Below are 27,029 nucleotides of genomic sequence, written 5' to 3' on the forward strand. Positions count from 1 at the left end.
CCTGTAATCCCAACTATTCAGGAGGCTGAGGTGGGAGAGTCCCTTGAAACCAGGAGGTGAAGGCTGCAGTGAGCCAAGATCGTTCTAATACACTCCAGCCTGGGTGACAGAGCGAGACTCTGTCTGAAAAAAACAAAAAAACCAAAAAACCAATGCTAACACTCACACCTGCCGGCTTCCTCCACGCCAGGCGAGCCCAGGGAGGCCTGCTGCCTCCCCACCCACCTAGGGGGACACCCACGCTGGCGGAGCTCTGGGAAGCACTCGGCACAGAGGGAGGGCTCAGGATGTTTGGGGCAAAGCTGACCCACGGAACCCTCACCATGCTTCCAAGTTAAGTGCAATTATTACCTTCACTCTACAGATGAGGAAACTGAGGTCGAGAGAGGCAAAGCCAGCTGTCCAAGATCACGAAACTAGCAAATGGCATAATAACATGCTCGTTCCTCCTACAGCCTCCTTCAGCGGGGGAGGAGGGGAAGGTGATGATGGCCCCAGACACCTGCCCAACATTTCACTTCTCTCTCTAAGATTTGTTTCCTGATCTGGGCTTCTGTTTTGTTTTCTAGAAGAGCAAACCGAGTCTTGGTGTGGTGTGGGGAAGAGCAATGTCTGACTGAGCCATCTTGGGGCCTTCTCACTCTCAGACAATGAAAATCCACTCCCAAGGACAGTGGCAGTCCATTCCCCAGGGAGCTGTGACACCTGTGAACATCACCCATCCACCCACCTATGTTCCACTCATGGAACATTTCAATCCTATATATCATATACGTATACATATATATATATTTTTTTTCTTTCTTTCTTTTTTTTTGAGACGAAGCCTTGCTCTGTTGCCCAGGCTGGAGTGCGGTGGTGCGATCTCGGCTCACTGCAAGCTCCGCCTCGCGGGTTCACGCCATTCTCCTGCCTCAGCCTCCAGAGTAGCTGGGACTACAGGCACTCCCCTGTATTTTAGTAGAGACGGTGTTTCACCCTCTTAGCCAGGCTGGTCTCGATCACCTGACCTCATGATCCGCCCGCCTCGGCCTCCCAAGTGCTGAGATTACAGGCGTGAACCACCGTGCCCAGCCCCTTTTTTTTGTTTTGAGATGAAGTTTTGCTCTTGTCACCCAGGCTGGAGTACAGTGGTGTGATCTCAGCTCACTGCAACCTCTGCCTCCCAGGCTCAAGCAATTCTGCCTCAGCTTCCCAAGTAGCTGAGATTACAGGCGTGTGCCACCACACCTGGCTACATTTTTGTATTTTTAGTAGAGATGGGTTTTCACCACATTGGCCAGGCTGGTCTCGAACTCCTGCCCTCAGGTGATCCACCTGCCTCAGCCTCCCAAAGTGTTGAGATTATAGGCATGGGCCACTGCGCCCAGCCCCATATATCATATATATTTATGTACACATACACATGATAAGCACAGAGACTGCTGCAACAAATACGTCCTATGTGATACCACCTTAAGAAAGAGACCACCACCCACACTCTAATGTGAGCACCGTTTCCTAGACACACCCACCTCTCCCCAGACAGCCAACCACTATCCTGTGTATTGTCTCCAGTGTTCCCTTGTTTTTTTTTTTCTACTGATTGATTGAGATGAAGTCTTGTTCTGTCGCCCAGGCTGGAGTTCAGTGGTGCAGTCTTGGCTCACTGCAACCTCTGCCTTCCGGGTTCAAGCAGTTTGCCTCAGCCTCCCAAGTAGCTGGGATTATAGGCATGAACCACCACGCCCAGCTAATTTTTTTGTATTTTTAGTAGAGATGGGGTTTCACCATTTTGGCCAGGCTGGTCTCGAACTCCTGACCTCAGGTGATCCACCCACCTTGGCCTCCCAAAGTGCTGGGATTACAGGTGTGACCCACAGCTCCTGGCCTATTTATTTTATTTTATTTATTTTTTTGAGATGGAGTGCTGCTGTGTCACCCAGGCTAGAGTGCAGTGGCGTGATCTCGGCTCACTGCAACCTCCGCCTCCCGGGTTCAAGCAATTCTCCCGCCTTAGCCTCCTGAGCAGCTGGGACTACAGGCGCCTACCACCACACCTGGCTAATTTTTGTGTTTTTTAGTAGAGACAGGGTTTCACCGTATTGGCCAGGCCGGTCTCAAACTCCTGACCTCGTGATCTGCCCGCCTCAGCCTCCCAAAGTGTTGGGATTACAGGCATGAGCCACCGTGCCTGGCCTATTTACTCTTGAGATGGGGTCTTGCTCTGTCATCCGGGCTGGAGTATAGTGGCATGATCATAGCTCACTGCAGTCTCAAACTCCCAGGCTCAAGCAATCCTCCTGCCTCACTTTCCCAAAGTGCTGGGATTACAGGCATGAGCCACCACTCTTGGCTCTGTTTTTCTTTAGAGTTCCACTGTGTAAGAGCATATCCACCAACAATATATTGCTGGGTTTTTGTTTTTGCTTTTTTTTTTTTTCTTCAGAGACAGGGTCTTGCTTTATTTCCCAGGCTGGTCTTGAACACCTGGCCTCAAGCAATCCTCCCGCCTTGGCCTCCCAAAGTGATAGGATTACAGGTGTGAGTCATCCTGCTGGACCTTTTTGCCAGGTGTAGTGGCTCATGTGTGTAGTTCCAGCACTTTGGGAGGCCAAGGATCCCTGGAGGCCCTGTGTTTGAGACCAGTCTGGGTAACACAGCGAGACCTTGTCTCTATAAAAAATAATAATTGGCCAGGTGTGGTGGCTCATGCCTGTAATCCCAGCACTTTGGGAGGCCGAGGCAGGCAGATCACGAGGTCAGCAGTTCAAGACCAACCTGGCCAATATGGTAAATCTCCATCTCTACTAAAAATACAAAAACTAGCAGGGAGTGGTGGCTCATGCCTGTAATCCCAGCTACTTGGGAGGCTGAGGCAGGAGAATTCCTTGAACCCAGGAGGCGGAGATTGCAGTGAGCCGAGATTGCGCTACTGCACTCCACCTGGGCAATAGAGGGAGACTGTCTCAAAAAAAAAAAAAAAAAAAAGAAAAGAAAAAAGAAAAAAAAATTGTTATGTAAAAGGCATCATTCAGGTCCCACTCTTATGAGGCTTGCTGTCTTTGCACAGCACGAAGCATGTGGCTCTTTTCCACGCTGATGCCTGTGGTGCCAGTTCATCTCCTCTGGGTGAACACAGCGCAACTCTGCCAGTGTGCACCGGGTGCACCGAGGTGCTGGTGGTTAGGGATATTCAGTCCTCTCCTGCCATGCACGTGCACATTACACAGAGTGCATACCTAGGAGTGCAGGAGCTGAGTCACAGAGCAGGGTCTCTTCAAACTGGACTTGAATGTGCTGTACTGTTTTCCAAAGTGGCTGCACATGGCCAGGCATGGTGGCTCACCCCTGTAATCCCAACACTTTGAGAGGCTGAGGTGGGTGGATCACTTGAGGTCAGGAGTTCGAGACCAGTCCGGCCAACATGGTGAAAGCCTGTCTCTACTAAAAATACAAACATTAGCCAAGAGTGGTGGTGCACACCTGTAGTCACAGCTACTTGGGAGGCCGAGGAAGGAGAATCTTGCTTGAACCTGGGAGGTGGAGGTTGCAGTGAGATGGGATCACACCATTGCACTCCAGCCTGGGCCACAGAGTGAAACTCTGTCTCAAAAACAACAACAACAACAACAAGTACAACAACATGAAAAAATAAAGTGGCTGCACTTATTTGTGCTCCTACAAGTGAAGTCTGAGAGCTCCCACTGCTCCATGTCCCCACCTTGGCATCCCCAGGCCTTTTAAGCTTTGCCCGTTGAGTAGGAGTGCAGTGGTGGCTCACTGTGATCTAACTGGCCCCCTACTTACTCTTGACGTCCAGCTGGGCAGCGTACTTGGTGAAGCCCTTCAGGCAGACCTTCTCGCCGATGAGGGAGAGGAACTCCTCGAAGGCGGGGCCGGCCTCCTCGTTGTTGTACATCTCCTCTTCAGAGCTCTGGCCGGCCTTGCAATAGAGGATGCCCACCTTGTGCTTCCGGCAGAGCTGCAGAGGCAAGAGTGGCTTTGTGGAGGCAGGCCAGGCAGAGACGGCAGAGGGAAGGGAGCAAGGGGTATGTTTGAGGCCTTCAGCCCTGGGAGCTGCTGGGACCACTCCGGAACCCAGAGCCACAGCCAGACAGGGGGGAAAACAGTGCTGGGGCATGGCGGCATGTCCCAGTTGTCCCTCCCCCTCCCTTCCACTCCAGAGAAGCACAGCAAGGTGTCCAGGCCGCCTCTTCTCGCTATGGCGGGTGGAGGATGGCTGGTGATGCCACGCTTGCATGAAAGAGACTGTTGCCTTGGCTGGCTTCCCACAGTAGGTGGACTGGGATGGGCTGAGATTCTGCAAAAGCAAATTCTGGAGGGCTCAAGGCTTATAGTCAATACCTTTTTTAGGGAGTGGGCTCCCAATAACCATGTTAGCTTTAGGTATCCCGGATCCCCCTGGTCACTGGTGACTGGGCAGCCACCTGACCTATGCATAGCCCAATTGATGGCTCTCCTGTGACCAGGGTCAGCTTTCTGGGGTCTGCACGTGGCTGTAATTCTAACAGACTGGGAGCTGTGGGAGAGGCGAGAGAAGCAGAGGGAGCCAGTGTGCGGAGCGGGGAGGAAAGACATACTAACCCCCCACTACAGACACATATACGCATGCACACATCGGGACCTAGCAGCTATCTCACCCCCAGACGATCTCCCTCCTTTAGGAGACCCAGTTACATTACTGCTCTTGGCCCACTAGAATTTGATTCGAATCCCTCCTTTTGCTGAAACCAGCTTAAGTAGATTTCTGTTACTTGCAAAGAAAAAAGAAAGTGACCAAGATAGAAAAAGCTACCAGGAGTGGGGTTGCAAGGTACTGCCCCAGCAGCCCCCCCACCTCCAGCTCCTGACTCACCCCTTGCTCATCGAGCTTCAGCAGTTGCTCCGTCACCTTGGGGGTGTTGAGGGCCAGCCGCAGGCAGTGGATGTTGAGCTCGGGGATGACGTACTCCAGGGCATCCTTCAAGGGCAGGCCCCGCCCGGTCCCATGCTTGGTGGCTGTGGGCGTAGCATCTTCCAGGATGGAGCCCCGCAGGGTGATGAGCTACTCAAGGGAGAGAAGGGAAGGTTAGCGGGCTCTTGAGACCTAAAAAGGGATGAGAGCATATGAGAGATATCTTGTTTTGAAAGAGACATGTGTGATGATTGGAAGTTTGTGCTCTAAGGTCAGAAAGTCCTAAGTCTGAGCCAGAACTTGAACTTGCTGCCTCCTAGCTGTGTGGTCTTGACCAAGTGACTTCGTATCTCTGAGCCTCAGCTTGCTCTTTTGTGAAATGGGTATAGGATGGTATCGTAACCTTGAAGGGTGTTGGGAAAATTAAATGAGACAATAACATAAGCTACCTTTATTTGTTCAACATATAGTGGCTGAGTGCCTCCTCTGAGGCACTGAGTCCTATTCTAGGTGCAATGAACAAAGACCCTTGTCCTTGTGGAGCTGACACTGGAATGGGGGAGATGAATTACGTAAGGCAGTAGGGAGTATAATGAATAAAACAGGTCCTACCAGGGGGTGGGCTCTTGTCATTATTACAGTAACACTGTATTACGTACACATTACTGTAAATGCTCATGTAAAACACCCGCCTGCCTTGAATACTGGCATCATCTTGGAGCTTGAACTGTGGCACTGGTTTCAGACCAGTTTCATTAAAAAAAAAAAAAAAAAAAAAAAAAAGCCAGGCATGGTGGCTCACACCTGTAACCCCAGCACTTTGGGGAGGCCAAGGTGGGCGGATCACTTGAGGTCAGGAGTTCGAGACCACCCTGGCCAACATGGTGAAACCCCATTTCTACTAAAAATATAAAAATTAGCCAGGCATGGTGGCATGCACCTGTAATCCCAGCTACTTGGGAGGCTGAGGCAGGAGAATCATTTGAACCCAGGAGGCGGAGGTTACAGTGAGCCAAGATCTCACCACTGCACTCCAGCCTGGGCGACAGAGCAAGACTCAGTCAGAGAAAGAAATAAAAGAAAAGAAACAAAGGAGGGAGGGAGGGAGGGAAGGAAAGAGAAAAGAGGAGAAAAGAGAGAAGAGAAGAGAAGAGAAAAGAAAAGAAAAGGAAAGGAAAGAAAAGAAAAAAAAGACAAGACATCACCAGTGATTCTAATTTGGTTGGTCTGGGATGGGGCCAGACATGCATGTTTGTATACATGGCATATTTTTAATCCTTCTCAGGTGCTTCTGATGTGCAGTCAGGGATGAAAACGTTTAGTCAATGCCAATCGCAGCCATCTCATTCCCATTCCCCAGATGTTGCTTCCCAAGTTTTTCCTATAGACAACCATGTGACCAATTCCAGGCAATGAGATGTGAGGACAATTGTGCTTGGCGAAGACTTCTGGGGAAGATTTGCCTCTAATAAAAGGAAAGCCCCCTTTGGGAGGCCAAGGCAGGTGGACCACTTGAGGCCAGGAGTTTGAGACCAGCCTGGCCAACATGGCAAAACCCTGTCTCCATTAAAAATACAAAAATTACTTGGGCCTGGTGGTGCATGCCTGTAATCCCAGCTACTCAGGAGGCTGCGGCAGGAGAATTGCTTGAACCTGGGAGGCGGAGGTTGCAGTAAGCCAAGATTGTGCCATTGCACTCCAGCCCCGGTGACAGAGCAGGACTGTCTCAAAAAAAAAAAAAAAAAAAAAAAAAGGAAAGCCCCTTTCCACCTGCCCATTTCTTTGTGTGATGGGCAGTGGTATGAGAATGAAATGTTTGGAGCTGTGGCAGCCAGATTGCAATCATGAGGAAAGAGACAACAAAAAGTCACAGAAGTTAATCCTTGCAGCTGCCTATGTCCAGACTTATTAGATGATTAAAATAACCTTCCTTTGTTTTAGCTATTGGTAGTCAGGTTTTCTACTGCTTTGCAGCCAAAGAAATGTCTAACTTATATACCTTAATAACAAGTCACATTTATGAAGGTGCAGTTCACTGTGCTGTGCTCCAGGTACTACAGTAATAACTGTATGTATAGGTCTGCTCAAGGGAGGTTTTATCTCTGATTTAGAGAAGGAAATTGAAGTTCCAAGATATTACATGCCTTATCCAAGGTCACCACAGCTGACAAAATGGCAACCAAGATTCCAACCGAGCCCTGACTTCTCCAAAGCTCGTGGTTTGTTTTGAGATATATATATTTGGTATGTGTACGGTGAGGTATAATCCAAATATATAAAGTATATAGACCAGACACAGTGGCTCGCACTTGTAATCCCAGCACTTTGGGAGGCCGAGGTGGGCAGATCACCTGAGGTCAGGAGTTTGAGACCAGCCTGACCAACATGGGTGAAACCCCGTCTCCACTAAAAATACAAAAATTAGCCGGGCGTGATGGCGCATGCCTGTAATCCCAGCTACTTGGGAGGCTGAGGCAGGAGAATCGCTTGAACCCAGGAGGCGGAGGGGTTGCAATGAGCTGAGATCGTGCCATTGCACTCCAGCCTGGGCAACAAGAGTGAAACTCCGTCTAAAAAAAAAAGTACATAACACATCGATGTGAGGCCAAAGAAAGTATCACAAAGCAAATACCAGGGTAATCACTATCCAAATCAAGATATTTCCAGCACCCACAGCCCATTTGTACCCCTTTCTTTTTCCCCAAAATTAACTCTATCCTGACTTTCAACACCATCATTTATTTATTTCTGTCTATTTTTGAACTTCAGGCAGTTTGTATTCTTTTATTCTTTTTTTCTTTTGAAGACAGGGTCTAACTCTGTCGCTCAGGCTGGAATGGTGTGGCACAATTCACTGCAGCCTCGACCTCCTGGGCGCAAGAAATCCCCTGCCTCAGCCTCCTGAGTAGCTGGGACTATAGGCATGTGCCACCATGCCTGGCTAATTTTGTATATTTTTTGTAGAGACAGAGTCCCATTATGTTGCCCAGGCTGGTCTGCAACTTCTAGGCTCAAGTGATCCTCCTGCCTCGGCCTCGTGAAGTGCCAGGATTACAGGTGTGAGCCACTGCGCCCAGCCAGGCAGTTTGTATTCTTTTGTTATCTGGCTTCTTTCTCTGAATGCTACATATGTGAGACGCAGCTATGCTGTTGCGAGAGGCTGGCGTTTTACTCCTTTTCACTGTTGATGAGCACCAGAACTGCTTCCAGTATTTGCCAACTGTGAATAGTGCTGTTAGGAACCCTCACACAAGCACCTCAGTGCACACGAACACGTTTTCTTTTGGGTTTATACCTAGGATAGAAATTGCTAAATCACTAGGCATGCTAATCTTCAATTTTACTGAACTGCCAAATAGTTTTCCAAGTGGCTGTACCAATTTACACCCCACAAGCCCTGTCTGAGAGCTCCTGCTGCTCCACATCCTCACTAATACCAGCTCATGCTTGTAGCCACAGCATGCTGCTGGCCACCAGGTCTTGCCGTGCACTGGACCAGCGCCACACCAAGAACGCACAAAGAAAAATCCCTCCCCAGGGGGCTTGTTACAAGCACCCAAAGTACACTTGGGGCTGTGGTTTAAAGACTAAGGAGGAGGCCAGGTGTGGTGGCTCACACCTCTAATCCCAGCACTTTGAGAGGTTGGGGCGGGCGGATCACCTGAGGTCAGGAGTTCGAGACCAGCCTGGCCAACGTGGTGAAACCCTGTCTCTACTAAAATAGAAAAATTAGCTGGGCATGATGGCTCATGTCTCTAATCCCAGTTACTCGGGAGGCTGAGGCAGCAGAATCACTTGAACCCAGGAGGCGGAGCTTGCACTGGGTTCCCACTGCATTCCAGCCTAGGCAACAGAGTGAGACTCCATCTCAACAACAACAACAACAACAACAACAAAAAGACTAAGGAGGATAAGTATTAACTGCAAAAACATGCTCGCCTAAGTCGACAAACACAGGAGGTCGCAAAAATAACATGTCATAACTTCGCCTCTAAGCACTCAGTCCACCCTCGCCAACCAGCACCTGGGCGAGAGGCATGTGTGGAAGGAATAGAACGATCCCACTTCTGGCCCCGGTAATAAACAAACAAATCTCTCTGATCACAAGCAGGCTAGTGTCCAAACGGATCATAAAAAGCAATGATGGCAGGGGCTTTGCCCTGTCAATCTGGGTGGCCCTGGGGTTGTGGGTTTCAGTTAAGGCACCAACAGCATCAGTGTCTTTATATCCTATTGACACTGTCCCACAGTGCCCTCTGCTGGGAACGAGGGACAGCACGGACCAGAAATCTTCATTCTTCCTCCCTGGAGACCGGTGGCTTACAGTCACATTTTGGCTCTGACCACTTCATCGGTGCGCACTACTTGAAATGCTCCTTCTGCACTGGGGACAGTAAGTGGGACACTGGCAGGTCACGAGTGGCCACCTCACTCTCCACCTGGTCACCCCCACCATCACCTCCCACCTGGACAGCAGCCTCCTCCAGGTCTCCCTGCCCTTGCCCTGTCCCCAGTCCATTCTTTCTACAGCTGCCTGAGTCAGATCACAGCCCTCCTCTGCTCAGAGCCTGAAAACATCTGGCATCAGCTCGTTGAGGGCAACAAATCAAGTGAGCTGTGAAAGGCACACAGTGCCACACGAGCAAGGAGTTCCAGCTGGTACAGGTTATCCCCACTCACTCCTGACTCAGATGCACTCTGTGCTGGGCAGCAGGTGTACCCTTGAAGAACATTTCCTAGGAGGTTACTTAGGAGGTGGTCTGCCTGGGTTCGAATTCTAGCTTAGCTCCTCCCTAGCTGTGTGACTCTGGGCAAGTCACTTAATTTCCCTATTTCCTCATTGATAAAGTGGGGATAAAAATGCCTGCCTCAAGGCATTGAAAGGATTCAAAAAGATCCATGTATAATGCTTAGCGCTGTATCTTGGGCATAGAGTGAGAGCTCAATGTGTGTTAACCATTATTATCTGTAGATGTGTGTTAAATGTTTATGTACAAAGCCACATGCATAGTTAATAGTTTTAAAAATTCTGTTTCTTTTTTATTTATTTTGTTTTTGGAGATGAAGTTTCACTCTTGTCGCTCAGGCTGGAATGCAATGGTGTGATCTTGGCTCACTGCAGCCTCTGCCTCCTGCGTTCAAGTGATTCTCCTGCCTCAGCCTCCTGGATAGCTGGGATTACAGGTGTGTGCCACCATGCCCAGCTAATTTTTGTATTTTTAGTAGAGATGGAGTTTTGTCATGTTGCCCAGGCTGGTCTCGAATCCCTGACCTGCGTAGGCCTCCCAAAGTGCTGGGATTACAGGCGTGAGCTACCATGCCTGGCAATTAATTTATTTTTAATAGAGATGGGGTCTCGCTATGTTGTCCAGGTTGGTCTCAAACTCCTGGGCTCAAGCAATCTTCCCACCTCAGCGTCCCAAAGTGCTGGGATTACAGGTGTGAGCCACTGCACCTAGCTGAGTTTTAAATTTTTTTAACCTTAAGCAGGAAGCTACATTTTTTGCTTTTCCCCCTACTTAACAATATGTTTTGGAGATTGTTCATTTAAACATACACATGGCCAGGCGCAGTGGCTCATGCCTGTAATCTCGGAATTTTGGGAGGCCAAAGGAGGAGGGCCACCTGAGCCCAGGAGTTCAAGACCAGCCGGGGCAACATAGTGAGATTCTGTCTCTAAAAATAAAACAAAATTATTAATCAGGCACGGTGCATGCCTGTGGTCTCAGCTACTTGGGAGGCTGAGGCAGGAGGATGGCTTGAGCCCAGGAATTCGAGGCTGCAGTGAGCTATGACTGCACCATTGCACTTCAGCCCGGGGGACAGAGTGAGACCCTGTCTCAAAAATAAATAAGCAAACACACACAGACACACACACAATCAGATGTACCTATTGAACAAAAACGGGGTCACACTTGCTTTTTTCACTTAATGAAACTCTCCTTTTTCTACTTTGCATACTTATGTATTGTCTAAGTTCTTAACAATAAACGTTTGGTACTTTGTAAATAACAAAGAAAAACCAATAAAATAAAAATCCAAATCTCTAACCCTATCAGAACTAAAGTCTGTCAAAAACTCACGTGTTCTAGGCCAATGAGAACCACTGGGGCTGGGGGGGCGCCACACAGTTCCTGGCTGGTTGCCGTCCCCACTCCCTCCCCAGTGTCCTGGGTGAGACAGTGCCAGAGAAGGGACTTGAGACAGGGCAGCCCTGGCCTGGCGCTCGTCCTGTCCAGGCTCTCTGGGGTTTGGACGAGCGGTGCCAAAGCCCAGCTCCAAGTCTGTTCCTGCCTCAGTGGGGAGCCTGGCACTGCCAATGCTCATATCCCATCTGCTGGGAGATGCGGGTCCACTCGAGACTGTCTGCTTGGCAGCCCGGGGGCGGCCATCTGGGGCAGGCCGGCTGGCTTGGAAGGCAGCCCAGACCTCTCGCTCTGGCCCCTATGCCCTGGTTTACAGGACCCCAAGGCATGTGTGTGTGGATATGAGAAGGACAGAACCCCATCCATGAGCTCAACCCATGCTTCCCAGGATGGGGCTCTGACCTCCCGGGAAAGAACATCGGCTGCAACAGTGGTGCCGATCATAATCACTTCCCGTCAAGTGTCAGGCCCAGCACTGCCTGCTTGATAGGTGCAACCTCACCAAGTCCACAACACAGTTCTGTAAGCTGAGAATTTCCAAGGGGGAAACTGAGGCTCCGAGAGGAAAGGAGCCATGTGCCCAAGGTTCTAGAACTGCTGAGTGGTCAAACTAGGACTCACAGGAGGTCTCCAACCCACGGAGCATGGCTCTGCCTCAGGACCTCTGCACTGGCTGTTCGCTCTGCCTGGAATGCTCTTCTTCCAGTTGTCCACACAGCTCCCTCTACCCTCCTCTAGGTTTACTCCAATGTTACCTTCCCAGTGATGCCTCCCTTGACCTTCCTGTTAAAAATCTAAGCACCTGGGCCGGGCGCAGTGGCTCATGCCTGTAATCCCAGCACTTTGGGAGGCCGAGGCAGGTAGATCATGAGGTCAGGAGATCGAGACCATCCTGGCTAACACAGTGAAACCCCGTCTCTACTAAAAATACAAAAAATTAGCCGGGCGTGGTGGCGGGCGCCTGTAGTCCCAGCTACTCGGGAGGCTGAGGCAGGAGAATGGCGTGAACCTGGGAGGCGGAGCTTGCAGTGAGCAGAGATCGTGCCACTGCACTCCAGCCTGGGGAACAAAGCTAGACTCTGTCTCAAAAAAAAAAAAAAAAAAAAAAAAAAAAAAAAAATCTAAGCACCTGCCACACTCATCATTCCTCCTTGCTTTGTTCCCCACCTTGTCACCATGGGAAGCACCTACAGCGTAATTTGCTAATGTGTTCTGCGTCCTGCTGTCTCCCCCTCAAAGACCCAGTCTCACGAGCATCTTTGCTGCCTTGTTTGCTATGGTACCCTCCATGCCCAGCATAGAGCTGGGACAGGGGAACACTGAGCAAATGTCTGTGGAATGGATGGATCCCAGGCCTGTGGCTGTGAGACTCAAAGGGTCCCTGTGCTGTCATCAGGGATGGATCAGAGTCCCCCATGGCTAGTTTTGTAGGTGCTGGGGGTCGGAAGTGGACGGGAGCAGGTACACACTGGGAATGGCATCAAGCCAGTTTCAAACTTAGTGAACAGGAAATCACAGCAAAAAATTATATAACCCAGTATCCATGCACTAAAGTCTCATGACTCTCAGTATGTGTGACTTAAATATTATACTTTAAGTTCTAGGATACATGTGCACAACGTGCAGGTTTGTTCCATAGGTATTACATGTGCCATGTTGGTTTGCTGCACCCATTAACTTGTCATTTACATTAGGTATTTCTCCTAATGCTATAGTCTGGTATTTTTTATTTTTTAGAGACACAGGTCTCAGTATGGTGCCTAGGCTGGTCTTGAACTCCAGGCTTCAAGCAATCCTTCCGTCTTAACCTCCCGCCCCAAAATGCTGGGATTACAGGTGTGAGCCACCATGCCTGCCTATATATTGTATTTTCTTTTTTTTTTTTTGAGACGGAGTCTCACTGTGTCACCCAGCCTGGAGTGCAATGGAGTGATCTTGGCTCACTGCAACCTCCACCTCTCAGGTTCAAGCGATTCTCCTGCCTCAGCCTCCTGAGAAGCTGGGATTACAGGCACCTGCTACCATGCCTAGGTAATTTTTTTTGTATTTGTAGTAGAGAGAGGGTTTCGCCATGTTGGCCAGTCTGGTCTCGAACTCCTGACCTCGGGTGATCCACCCGCCTCAGCCTCCCAAAGTGCTGGGATTACAGACGTGAGCCTCCACGCCTGGCCTATTATATTTTCATTATGAACAAAAACACAAACGCTAGCACTGAGTTGGTTGAGCTCCTAACTCATGAGTGGGTCCAGTGTGCAGTCTAAGCTGACTTAGTCAAACCCCAGAGGCAGCGAGTGCGGCGGCCAGAACACAGGCAGGCACCCTGCCCTGCCACTCCCTGGAGGGTGCTTTGGGCAAGTCTCTTAACCTCTCTGTGCCTGTTCTGTCATCTGTAAATGAGGACAACAGTGTCTTCATCCTAGAATCGTGATGAGATTTAAGTGAGTTAATATATATAAAAGGTATAGAATATTGCCTGACACACAGTATAAAGGAGATTTGCAGTAATAACAGCCTTCATAATAAATATTTTATGTATATATGTGTGTATGTATATATTTTTGAGACCGAGTCTCACTCCGTCACCCAGGCTGGAGTGCAGTGGTGCGATCTTGGCTCACTACAACCTCTACCTCCTGGGTTCAAAAGATTCTCATGCCTCAGCCTCCCAAGCAGCTAAGACTATAAGTGTGCGCTAATATACCCAGCTAATTTTTGTGTTTTTAGTAGAGACAGGGTTTTACCATATTGGCCAGGCTGGTCTCGAACTCCAGGGCTCAAGGGACCCACCTGCCTTGGCCTCCCAAAGTGCTGGGATTACAGGTGTGAGCCGCTGCACCCGGCCTATTTATAAGTATATGACTGTAGGCGCCATTTCACCCAGCAGTTGCCCATATGTCCTAAAACAGCCAGATGCAGTGTGAGCTGTCACCTCTCATTCTGCTCTGGTGCTCATCTGGCCAGAAACATGGGTAGAGGGAGGAGAGGGCTGGGGAGACAGAGGCTGGTGACCACCTGTGGTTTGGGGCACATGGTTTTAGGGCTGCCTCTTCCTGGCTACTGCAATGCCTCCGCGCCATCCCATTCCCCCAACACAGTGGGAAGGTCTTGGTCAGGGGATGGGGCAAGGGCACTCCGAGCTGCATCTGCCAGCCTGGATGAGGTCCAGGACTTGGCTGGCCCCACAATCAAAGTCCTTGGCAGCCTCAGCCTGCTAGGCTTCCATGTCTGGGCAAAGGCCAGGCCCAAGGGGCTGGGGCAATGCAGGCTGAGGGAGACCCATTCTGGAGGGCCTGCCTAGCTGTCGAATGCCCGTTTTCTGAAAAGTCTTCCTTATTTGGGTCTTCTGGACCTCTCTGTCATTTCTGCTTGCCTGGGTCCCCTCTTTTTGCTGAGGATCTGCCCTGCCTCCTCCTCCAGGGAGCTCTAGTGGAACTGTCAATCACAGTGCCTGGCCCTGCCCCTGGACCCAGGGTGGGTAACACATGCTAGACCTGGCAGTTTCCTCTACCACCCCTGATCACAGCGACTGGCTCAGGACTTGGGCTTGTGATCTAAAGCAGAGCCAGAGTTCCTCCCAGATAAATCAGTGTAAGCCTTTTTTTTTTTTTTTTTTTTTTTTTTTTGAGATAGAGTTTTGCGTTTCTCACCTAGGCTGCAGTACAATGGCGCGATCTCAGCTCACTGCAACCTCCGCCTCCCGGGTTCAAGCAATTCTCCTGTCTCAGCCTCCTGAGTAGCTGAGATTACAGGCACCTGTCACCACGCCCAGCTAATTTTTGTATTTTTAGTAGAGACAGGGTTTTACCATGTTGGCTAGGCTGGTCTCGAACTCCTGACCTCAGGTGATCTGCCTACCTCGGCCTCCCAAAGCGCTGGGATTACAGGTGTGAGCCACCGCACCTGGCCAGTCTGAGCCTTTTGGATGAGAAGGTGCAAAGATGTAGATTTGAGCAGCCCATCTCCATTTTCCCATGACATGGTGAGAGCTTGTTAGTGGCAGAAGAAAATGACATTCGCGATGCGAAAAGCAGAACCAAGCAGAGAGCTAAAGAAGCAGAGTTCTGGCGACTGCATTTGAGTCTCTAAGTCCAGCTATGCCTGAAGCTTGCCCTACCCGTAGATTTGCAGTTGCATGAACCAATGAATGTTATTTCTGACTTAAGCAAGTTAGAAATAGATTTCTGTCACTTACAATTTAGAGTCCTAATAGAGCATGGGTGCCCCAACAGGCCTTCCCCACTAGCCACAGCTGACATTTAATCCAGGGGAAGGCCTCCAGCCAGGACCATGGGCTTCTCTACTCAGAATGGAAAGTGACACATTGGGAGTACCTTGAGCTGATTGGCTTAACAGCAGTGCCTGTGGTTGAGAGTCCCCAGTTCCTGTCCTGCCTGAGGCTTGTTGCCTTAATTCTTTCCATTATGTAGGACACCTCATGATCCTAAAATGATCCCTTACCTTCCCTTTTATTTCTTATGCTTATTAGAGTTAATCTCTTGCAAACAGGTTTTGTAATGTTGGGCTCTGAAGTCAGACACCCTGGACTGAAATCTTGGTCTGGCCACTGATTCATTGATCTATAGAAATCATTTAATTTCTCTTTTTTTTTTTGAGACAGAGTCTCACTCTGTCACCCAGGCTGGCAGGCTGGAGTGCAGTGGCATAATCTCAGCTGACTGCAGCCTCTGCCTCCCAGGTTCAAGCAATTCACCTGGCTCAGTCTCCCCAATAGCTGGGATTACAGGCGCGTGCTACCACACCCAGCTAATTTGTATTTTTGGTAGAGATGGGGTTTTGCCATGTTGGTCAGGCTGGTCTTGAACTCCTGACCTCAAGTGAGACACCCGCCAAGCTTCCCAAAGTGCTGGGATTACAGGCATGTGCTACCATGCCCGGCTAATTTGTTTTTTTTGGTAGAGATGGGGTTCCGCCATGTTGGTCAGGCTGGTCTTGAACTCCTGACCTCAAGTGAGCCAACTGCCAAGCTTCCCAAAGTGCTGGGATTACTGGCGTGAGCCACCGTGCCTGGCCAGAAGTCATTTAAACTCTGAGTCTTAGTTTCCTCCTCTGTGAGATGGAGAGACTAACAGGATTGCTCTCCCGGAGTTGTTGGGAGGATTCCATGAGATAAAGCTGGGGAAGCGTTTGCCCCAAGAACCTGGCTCGAGATGCGAGTGGCTATGATATCTTTAATAAGAACGAGAGTGATGGGACCTACCTCGCGGGTCCGGAAGATGATCCTGTACTGGTACTGAGGTCCGTGCTCCTTGTGGTCTTCCAGCTTCTCCCGCTTAATGCTCACAGCCACTGGCCCCAGCTTGTCATCCACGCCGAAGTAATTGGCATGTTCTAAGAAGGAAGAGCAGGCGAGTTCAGGCTCAGCTGTCTGGGAAGGAGGGGCCCTGATGCCCAGCAGGCCTGCAGATAGGGTGACCCCAGGCAGTGTCCTGTGCAATCTGTGGGATGCTGGTCACGCAAACCTCATGCCTGGTCACAGACACCCCCAGTAGAGAAACTGTAAGAGGCAAAAGCCTACCTTACTATACCACCTCTGCCAAGCCACAGAACTTTTCTGAGCCTCAGCGCTCTCATCTGAGAAAACGGGACCTTGATGCCACCCACAATTCAGAGAGCTGATGTGAAGGCAAAATGAAGCTACAAATATGAAACAGTACAGTGCATGGCATGCTATCAACCCAGCATCACTGTGATTAATCCCTTGTTTGCAAATGGTTCACTTGGTTTAACTACTGATTAGCCCTTGTGAAACTGTTGAGTAAGATTCTAGTCTAGAGAGCCTCCTCACGTCTGGGCTCTGCCCCTTAATAGATGTCTGGCCCCAGCCAAGTTGCTAGATAGCATTTTCAGCCGTAAAGTAAAGTTCAAGGTGGACCCAGCCTTCAGCACCGTGCCAGGCACATAGTACGCACATGATGAGTGCTGGCAATGACCAGCCCCAGTTGTTGGCGCCTGCCAGGGACCATGATAGGGGCCCCTAGTCATCGCCTTTATCTCACCATGTTTCTTTACCTAGGTAACTTCAACACTGCTTTTTTTTTTTTGAGACTGTGGCCCAGGCTGGAGGGCACTGGCGCGATCTTGGCTCATTGCAACCTCTGCCTCCCGGGTTCATGCCATTCTCCTGCCTCAGCCTCCCAAGTAGCTGGGACTACAGGCGCCCGCCACCGCGCCCGGCTAATTTTTTATATTTTTAGTAGAGACGGGGTTTCACCGTGTTAGCCATGACAGTCTCGATCTCCTGACCTTGTGATCTGCCCGCCTCGGCCTCCCAAACAGCTGGGATTACAGGCGTGAGCCACCGTGCCCGGCCAACACTGCTCTTTTTTCCCTTAGGGTAACAGAGGCTTTAGCCAGTCATGGGGCACGCCTCCTGCTCCCTCCTCTACCTGACAGCTGCCTCCTCTTTTTTTCTAAAACATGCTGCTATCTTATAACCCTTCCAGGCAAATAGTTCTTCCCGATGTATAACCCAAGTATCTCATGCTTGTGTGGGTATCCGCCAGCAGTCTGTCTTGATCCAAGTCCACAAAGTTAGCATCTATCCACCACTGGAAATTGTATTGGTACACTGAATGTTTAACTGATGGTTCTTGTTCTCATGAGATGCTCTTGGCAAATCAAAGGCTAATCTAAGGGCAAAATACTGTGTGTTAATTAATGGCCCCGATCAGAATAGCATCTGCAAGGGGCTTCAACAATCTCCAGCTGATCAGAGAATGGAATAAACATTGTACGCTACAGATCACAGATACCAGCTTATTCCTGAAGCAGCTACAGGGGTTGTTGCTTTTCCCATCAATGCATATCTAGCTCCTTGCAAATCCTAGCATATAGCAGGCACTCAATAAACACTGACCAATGACTAATTTATTTACTAGCTTTGACAAAGATTCTTTGCTTGGCCAAACTTTAGTCAGGCTTTGGAATCTTCTCCTAGGCCCATCTGTGCACCTCCTTGTAAAATCCAGTTTTAACAAAGAACCCTGTGCTAAGTCAGTTTAGCAAGAACCCTGCCCCCCAACCTTATCCTCAGTATCTGGACATCTTCAACATCTGATCAAGCTCTTCATCTTCCACCATCCAAAGGTGATGTCTGATCATCCTGGCGTGTCATCAGCAAGATTAGGTTGGTTTAGCCAGAATCTTCCTTACCTCTGACATTTCTTCTTAGTAGTCTCTTCCATGCACTGAGCCCCACCCTGCTTCTTGGCTATAAATTCCCACTTGACTATGCTGTATTCAGAGTTAAGCCCAATCTCTCTTCCCTACTGCCAGACTCCACTACCGTGGTCCCTAAGCCTACTGTGATGGTTCTGAATAAATTCTTTACTGTGCTTTAACAAACATTATTGAACAGTTTTTGTTTTTTTGAGACAGGGTATTGCTCTGTCACTCAGGCTGGAGTGCAGTGGTGCAATCATGGCTCACTGCAACCTCTGCCTCTAGGGCTGAAGCGATCCTCCCATCTCAGTCTCCACAACAGTTGGGACTACAGACACGCACCACCACACCTGGCTAAATTTTTAACCTTTTTCTGAGGTCTCCCTATGTTGCCCAGGCTGGTCTCTAACTCCTGGGGGCAAGTAATCATCCTACCTCGGCCTCCGAAAGTGCTGGAATTACACTTTCAGGGAGCCCTTGTGCTTGGCCATAACATTTTTTTCTTTAACAGCTTTCAGGGCTACAAAGAAATTTTTAAAAAGAAAATGGCTTTTTTTCTTTTTTTTAAAGCTCCATGATGAGTACTTCCTACCTGCCTAACAAAGAACTAAGTATTTTAATGTATAATCTTATTTGATCTTTATTCAATCCACATTCCTTTCATGTACATATTTGTACGTGTAGGTTGAAAAGAATGTGTTCTTTGTTGGTTAGGTACAAAGTTAATACATATACAGTGTAAAATCAAGTTTTCATTAGGTTATCTAAATCCTCTAAATCCTTATTTTTCAGCTACTAGATTCTGTCAACTTCAGAGAGATAATCTTGCACTTCTCCCGCTATGGTTGTGAATTTTTCCACTTCTCCTTGTAGCGTTTTTTTTTGTTTTGTTCTGGTTGAGGGGACAAAGTCTCACTCTGTCGCCCAGGCTGGACTGCGATGGTGCGATCTTGGCTCACTGCAACCTCTGCCTCCCAGCTTCAAGTGATTCTCCTGCCTCAGCCTCCCAAGTAGCTGGGATTACAGGCACCCGCCACCATGCCCAGCTAATTTTTGTATTTTTTAGTGGAGACAGGGTCTCACCATGCTGGCCAGGCTGGTCTTGAACTCCTGACCTCACATGATCTGCCCGCCTCGGGCCTCCCAAAGTGCTGGGATTACAGGCGTGAGCCAATGCGCTCAGCCAGCCTGATCCATTTTTTAAATCTATGTACCCCTAAACCAAGTTGCCAGGTATACAAAGGTTCACAACTACCAGAATTTCTTGGCGAACTTCAAGAAACATGAAATGGCCTTCTTAGTTCCTCTAAAAGGTGCTTTCAGCCTTTAAATCTATTTCATGTGATAATGACATTGGCTCATTGGCTTTTTCCTTGTAAGCAACTGTCTGGAACTTTTTTTTTTTCTTTTTTTGAGATGGAGTCTCGCTCTGTTGCCCAAGCTGGAGAGCAGTGGCACGATCTCGGCTCACTGCAAGCTCTGCCTCCCGGGGTCACGCCATTCTCCTGCCTCAGCCTCCCGAGTAGCTGGGACTACAGGCGTCCACCACCACGCCCAGCTAATTTTTTGTATTTTTAGTAGAGACGGGGTTTCACCGTGTTAGCCAGGATGGTCTCGATCTCCTGACCTTGTTATCCACCCGCCTCAGCCTCCCAAAGTGCTGGGATTACAAGCGTGAGCCACCGCGCCCGGCCTGGAACTTCTTTTTTATCCCTTTCTTTTCAATCTCTGTGTCATTTTGTTTGTGCATGTGATATTGACATAATCATCTTCATTTGTCATGCAGTCTGAAGGGTAAAACGTATCACATGGATCAGCTATGGAACAGATACCCCAAACCGAGGGCTGTCTGACTCCAAGTTGGAGCTCTAGTGTCCTGTGGGATGACTTAACTGACATTTGTTATGTTTGATAAGGACATTACTTTAAATATTTTTAAAAACTAGTTGCTGTGAGCCGGGCGCGGTGGCTCACGCCTGTAATCCCAACACTTTGGGAGGTCAAGGTGGGTGGATCACCTGAGGTCAGGAGTTCGAGACCAGCCTGGCCAACATGGATAAACTCTGTCTCTACTAAAACTACAAAAATTAGCTGGGCATGATAGCGAGCACCTGTAATCCCAGCTACTCAGGAGGCTGAGGCAGGAGAATCGCATGAACCCAGGAGGCAGAGGCTGCAGTGAGCTGAGATTGTGCCACTGCACTCCAGCCTGGGCGAGGCGAGAGCGAGACTGCCTCAAAAAAATAAAATAAAATAAAATAAACAACAAAAAAAATCTAGTTGCTGTGGAGTACTAGCTGCTAGTACTTCTTCTTTTTTTTTTTTTTTTTTTTTTTTTAAGAAAAACCCTCTATTCTTGGAAAAGAAAAACTTTGTCTAGCTAAAAACCTACGTTTCCCAGCCTCTTTTGCACACAGGTGTGGCCACTAAGTGGAAGTAGTTGGACCAGGCTTCTGAGAAAGCTCTTTAACGCATTTATGCTGGAGGCTGCAATTTTTTGAATTTTTCCATGAGTAAAAATTCAGACCCTGGCAATGTTCTTGAGCAGTAGGCTATAACTCCGACATGCTTAGTGTTCCAATAATGAAACACTAGGCATAAGGGCATAAGGGGGTCGACTTGACAAGAGGCCTGCCTTTTTGTCCTTACCCTTTCCTCTTTTTCTCTGCCTGGAAACACAGACGTGATGCCTGGCACTCCAGCAGCCATCTTGGTGTGGGGCAGTGGGGGATCATGCCATGCACCAAGGCTGACATTCCACTGACGCTGAAGACTGACCATACCAGCCCTGGGCTGCTGAACTCTGGATTTCTTCACAGGAGAGTCCCTTCTATATTGTTTAAGCCTGTTACTAGCAGTTACAAGCAATTCTGAATTTTTTTTTTTTTTTTTTTTTTTTTTTTTTTTTGAGACAGAGTCTCACTCTGTCACCCAGGCTGGAGTGCAGTGGTATGATCTCGGCCCACTGCAACATCTGCCTCCTGGGTTCATTCTCCTACCTCGGCCTCCCAAGTAGCTGAGATTACAGCCACACGTCATCACGCCTGGTTAATTTTTTTGTATTTTTAGTAGAGATGCGGTTTCACCATGTTGGACAAGCTGGTCTTGAACTCCTGACCTCAAGTGATCCGCCTGCCTCAGCCTCCCAAAGTGCTGGGATTACAGGCGTGAGCCACCGCGCCTGGCAGTTCCAAGACTTTTGTATTCGCTGCTCTGTTCTGGGAATAGTGTCTGCAATTTGCACATGGTGCGTTCATTTTGGTACTCAAACCGCACCTGCCTCGGAGGCCCTCTCTGACCGTCCCCCACTGAGATCTGCCCCCACCCCCGACACTCCATTTCCTTCTTCCCCGCTTTACTCTTTTCCACTGCATTTAGCACCCTATAATCCCTTGTGTATTTTTCGTATTTATCCTGTTCTATGTTTGTGTTACCCATGAAAACATTAAAAGTGCTAGGAAGACAGAATATTTGTTTTAAGCTGGTTGATACTACATCCCCAGGCTCTAGAGAATGCCTGGCACTGAGCTGTCCCAAGCCCATATGTGCTGAGTAAATGCAGAGCTGTGTCCTGTAGCTCAAGGTTTATGGAGTGCTGCTTTGTCAGACACAGGGCTGAGGCCCAGGTGGCTCTGCTCACTGGATCCTCACAGCCCTCCAGAAGGGAGGTCTCTGTTCCTGCCACATTCTCAGTGCCAGAGCAGGGCCTGGCATGGAGTGAATGAATGAATAGTGGGGGTCTCGGAGGCAAGCCTCGGCCCACCCAACCTTCCCACCCACACGCCATCCGTCACCTTTGCCCACGAAGTAATCCTGGTAGTAGCGGGCGCCCAGGTCCACATGCTCAATGCTGTACTGCCGGGGCCGACTCTGCGTCCTCTGCTGCTCCTTGGACACTTCCAGCACCGAGATGCTGGCGTTGGTGCGGCAGGCGCTCAGGGCAGGCTCTGCCAGGTGGCCCTCGCCGCTGCTCGGGGAGCCCACGGAAGCCCGGGAGAAGCTCACATTGCGCTCACACTCGCCCCCGATCTCATTGCGGAAGTGCGGGCAGCTGAGCAGCAGGTCGTTGCTGTTGTCATCGCCGAGGTCCTGCTCCAAGTTCTCCTTGCAGTTTAGGTCCTCCGTGCTGGTGAAGGCCGGGTCCAGGCCTCCGAGGCTGTGGGCCCGCGAGGCCGTGAGGGAAGCCATGGCGGAGGCCGCGGAAGCGGCTGAAGCACCGGTGGTGGTGTTCCTCCGCTGCGACACCGACACCCTGTTGGCAGCCGCCTCGTTGAGGTCGAACAGCATGCTCTGCACGTCGAAGTGGGCGAAGCTCTTCTGACACACCCACGGCCTGCTGGCTTCCGGGGGGCTCCGGCCCTCGTCGGCCTCCCCCGGGGAACGCCCAGCCTCCCCCTCGGGTTTGCTGCTCCTTAGCTTCCGAAAGATTGACGAGTCCATCGTGTCCCCGCCGCCGAGGCCCCGCGCAGGTTTCTTCCGGGCCTTCTCTTTCTCCTTCGTGGGCTGCAGCGGCAGGAGGCTGTCCTTGGCTGGCTGCCCGTTGTGGGAATCCCCCTTGGCTCCGCCACCGCCCTCCATGAGGTGTGGGCCAGGATCTGCCCGGAGGAGCTCGGTGAGGGCCTGGCAGCCCCGGGCGTCGGGCTGCTCGCTGCGGAACTCGTTGAGGATGTCGAAGAAGCTCTGCGCGGGCATGCCCTGCACGTCGATGGATGAGGTGCTCCCATACTCGCGGAAGAGGGGTAGCGCCCCCGTGTGCCGAGACCCCCGCGGCTCCCCCGCGTCCTCCGCGTCACACTCGCTGAGGGTGATCTCGCTGCTGCTGCGGTGCCGAAGGGGGACGAAGGCCCTGCCGGGGGACCGGGGCCACCCGTCCTGGAACTCCACGTCTTTGGACCTTCTCCTGGAGAGTCGGTGGAAGGCTTTGGACCCTGAGGAAGCCGGGGTGCCGGTGGGGGGCTGTCCGTTCTGTATGCTCCTCATGGAATGGGCCATCTTGGTGGCCTTTGTGCCATCTGTGTCCTGGGAGGGGCTTGGGTTGCTGTGCTCTCTCAGGGCCTCCCGCTTGGGCGGCCAGTCGGCCACCCTTGCGCGCACGCCCATCTTGGGCATTGCAGGAGTGGTGGGGCTGGGGCGGGTGGTGGCGGTGGCGATGGCCGGGCTCTCGCCAAGAGGCTGGGACATGCTGCCATTCTGGGCCCAGAATCCCAAGGGAGCATAGTCCCCTGTGTGTGGCCCAGGGAGGACATCGCCTGCCCTGGCGCCACAGCTGGCTGCCAGGTCCACACCATCGCTGGGGATGGCCCGATAGGTGGTCATAGTCCACGGGCACTGGAGTGCTGCTGGCCCCGTACGCTGTGGTGTCACTCTATGGGGTCCCCCAGCCCTCAGCCATTGTTCAGGGCTGCCAGGCCCAGGATGAATGATGCTGGGCCCTGAAACCTGACAGGAAGGTTGTGAGCCTGTGGAGTCCAGTTCTCCACCATCGCTGTGCACAGCTGAGCCAGGACAACCTCAGGAGGCAGGTGCTGTCCTGGGGGCTCCAGACAGAGTGGCTCAGTAGCACAGAGCAGGCAGTAGCTGTGGTCGCCGGCCAGCTGGAGGCAGCAAGGATGTTGTCCTCGCCATGCTGAAATGGAAGAAAAGGAAAATGTGAGCTGCGATGGCCGTGTTATTGCTCCCAGAAAGTGGGACATGTGACTTTTCTTGACAGCCTTACTGATTAAAAAAACCTTTTTATTATGGAAATTTGCAAACATACTCAAAAGCAGAGAGGAGACTGAGTCACCCATCAGCTCCAACAACCACTAACTATTTCTCATTCCCATTTCATCTATTCACCCAGCCTTGTGACCTTCTTTGTTTCTGATAGAATGTTTTAGAGTAAACCCCAGACATCAGGTCATTTTTTTTTTTTTTTTTTTTTTTTGAGACAGAGTCTCACTCTGTCACCCAGGCTGGAGTGCAGTGGCACGTGCTTGGCTCATTGCAACATCCACCTCGAGGGTTCAAATGATTCTCCTGCCTCAGCCTCCCAAGTAGCTGGAATTCCAGCATGCGCTACCATGTCTGGCTAATTTTTTGTATTTTTAGTAGAGACGGGGTTTCGTCATATTGGCCAGACTGGTCTTGAACTCCTGGCCTCAGGCAATCCCCGCCCGCCTCAGCCTCCCAAAGTGCTGGGATTACAGGCATGAGCCACCATTCCTGGCCAGACATCAGGTCATTTCACCCATAAATAGTTTAGCTTGTATCTCTAGTAGATAAGGTTTTTAAAAAAAATCACTACAATAACATTATCATACTCATCTAAATTAACAAGAATTCTTTAATGTCATGCACTACCCTGCCTGCATTACATTTCCCGTCATTGTCTCGCAGGTGTCTTTTGTGAGCTGGTTTGTTCGAAATCATCCTCTGCTCATGCAGGTATTTTCTTAGGTCTCCTCTACTCTACAATGGCCACCTTCCTTTATTTTGATGCTCTTTACTTGTTGAAGGAAAGGGATCACCTGTCCTGTGGATTTCCCCACTTTCAGGATCCCTGTGGTGCCACTTAACATGTTCCTCTGCCCCCTGTATTTCCTGTGAACTGTTGGCTTCATGCAGAGGCCAGACTATTGTCCATCTGCTCTGTTGTTTGCTCAGCTCAGCTACTCTGCCAGAAAGGAAGTGAAAATGACAGATGAGTCAACATGAGCACCAGTGGAGTTTGGGGAGGAAAGCCGCAGAAGGAATGTCTCTAGAAATCCATGTGGTTACTGCAGACTATGACTGGGTAAATCAGAGCCCATCACTGTTTCACTGAGATCTCCCCAGTGACTACTTTTACTGCATTAAAACACCATCCAAACTCCTTCCCCTGCTCCACAAGCCCCACAGGATCTAGCTTCGATGTCTCTCCCCATCCCCGACTAAGCTCTGATCATACTGGCCTTCTTTTCTGTTCTGATGCACCAAACCTTATCCAGGACATCTGATGTCCTTCCTCAGTCCTTCTTGGGGCTGGTTCCTTCCCATGATGTCAGTTCTTCCATGGAGACTTCCAGCTGGACACGGTGGCTCACACCTGTAATCCCAGCACTTTGGGAGGCCAAGGCGGGTGGATCACTTGAGCCCAACAGCTCAAGACCAGCCTGGCCAACATGGCGAAACCCCATCTCTACTAAAAATACAAAAATTAGCCAGGCATGGTGGCATGTGCCTGTAGTCCCAGCTACTCAGGGGGATGAGGTAAAAGGATCGCTTGAACCCGGGAGGTTGAGCTTGCATGAGCCATGATCACGCCACTGCACTCCAGCCTGGGCAACAAAGCGAGATCCTGTTTCAAAAAAAAAAAAAAAAAAAAAAATCCCAAAAAACAAAAACCTTCCCAAATCACCTTACAGAGACAGAGAAGCCCGGTCTTCTGGAAGCCTTTCTTAATTCCCCACTCTACTTCCAATTTTTCTTAGCAGTTGTTCATTCTGTCTACTGGCTAGGTCCACCACTCAAATGTTGGCTCCAGAACGGCAGGGATGTCTGTGTTGTTCACCGATGCATCCCCAGTGCCTAGAACGGTTGAGATGGAGTCTCGCTCTGTTGCCCAGGCTGGAGTGCAGTGGCGCGATCTCGGCTCACTGCAAGCTCCGCCTCCTGGGTTCACGCCATTCTCCTGCCTCAGCCTCCCGAGTACCTGGGACTACAGGTGCCTGCCACCACACCTAGTTAATTTTTTTGTATTTTTAGTAGAGACAGGGTTTCACAGTGTTAGCCAGGATGGTCTCGATCTCCTAACCTTGTGATCCGCCTGCCTCAGCCTCCCAAAGTGCTGGGATTACAGGCGTGAGCCACCTAGAACGTCCAGGACGTTCGTTCAGTATTATACATATGAGTGAACAGATGGCCTCTGCCTAATTGGAGGTGTAAGTACCTCCTGATTTGCAGGCCCCTGGGGAAGGGAGTCTGTGCTTCTGTCCAGCACATAAAACACCCTGCGGGGTCACTTCCCTTTGTCTCCACCTTGAACTTCTAGAAGATGAAAATCCTGTTGGAGAGGAAGGGAAAAGTGGGTCGCCGTCTGTGATGGAAACTGTTGACTGCCCAGCAGCCGTGCCCGCTCCCTCCTGCCAACGGAACTGATTTTGCTCAGGGTAGTAGAGTGCTGCTTTGGGCCACGCACTTGGCTCAAGGTGACCTCTAACTTTTCTTTCCCTGGAAATCTATAGCTGGATGCAGCCATTCTTGATCAACAGCTATTGGAGCTTCCTGTGTGAGAAAGTAGCAGGCCTCTTCTGTGTGTATGTGTGTGTGTGTGTGCGTGTCTCTGTGTATGTGTGTGCGTGTGTGCGTCTGTGTGTGTCTGTGTGTGTGCATGTCTGTGTGCCTGTGTGTGTGCGTCTGTGTGTGTGTGTGTGCATGTATGTGCATGTGTAGGGGGGCTTTTCCTAATTTATGCCCAGAGTTATGGAGCGAACTGGCAGAGATCACAAGGGAAGCTCAAGCAGATTCAAGGAGCAAATAGCAAGGGGAGCCTGAAGCCTCTGAAAAAGTGAGCACCAGAAGAGGGCAGGTGGGGAGTGGGGAGCAAGGGGGAGCCCCTCTTCCTGGTGCCCCACGAGAACACAAAGGATCCTGAAGACTTTGCTGGGAGGCAGCACAGGGATGGGCTAAAGAAGACAGAGGAAGCTGGAAAGCCCGCAGGGTCGAGTTGCCTAAGGGAAACAGGAGAGAGGTCAAGAGGAGCCCGCACTGACCTGGATGGCAGGGCATCTTCTGACAACCGAGGCTTGCGGGAGTATGGATGTCAGATCATCTGATTTTCCAAG

At 50.3% G+C, this 27,029-nt stretch overlaps 1 protein-coding gene across 7 annotated transcripts in view; it reads right to left on the bottom strand.

Annotated features, from left to right (window-relative positions):
* SIPA1L3 (signal induced proliferation associated 1 like 3) overlaps positions 1 to 27,029 on the bottom strand; it is a 292,121-nt gene that overhangs the window by 102,713 nt on the left and 162,379 nt on the right. For all 7 annotated transcript variants that reach the window (XM_063621132.1, XM_055248054.2, XM_063621131.1 and 4 more), the window contains 4 exons: positions 22,020 to 23,851; positions 16,262 to 16,392; positions 4,859 to 5,047; positions 3,790 to 3,964 (listed from right to left, as the gene is read on the bottom strand). In XM_063621132.1, coding sequence (XP_063477202.1) covers positions 3,790 to 3,964; positions 4,859 to 5,047; positions 16,262 to 16,392; positions 22,020 to 23,541 — 2,017 coding nt within the window. In that variant the 5' untranslated portion in view covers positions 23,542 to 23,851. The remainder of the gene's footprint in view (positions 1 to 3,789; positions 3,965 to 4,858; positions 5,048 to 16,261; positions 16,393 to 22,019; positions 23,852 to 27,029) is intronic.

Source organism: Symphalangus syndactylus, chromosome 17 (genome assembly GCF_028878055.3).
Source record: "Symphalangus syndactylus isolate Jambi chromosome 17, NHGRI_mSymSyn1-v2.1_pri, whole genome shotgun sequence".
Classification (NCBI taxonomy): domain Eukaryota; kingdom Metazoa; phylum Chordata; class Mammalia; order Primates; family Hylobatidae; genus Symphalangus; species Symphalangus syndactylus.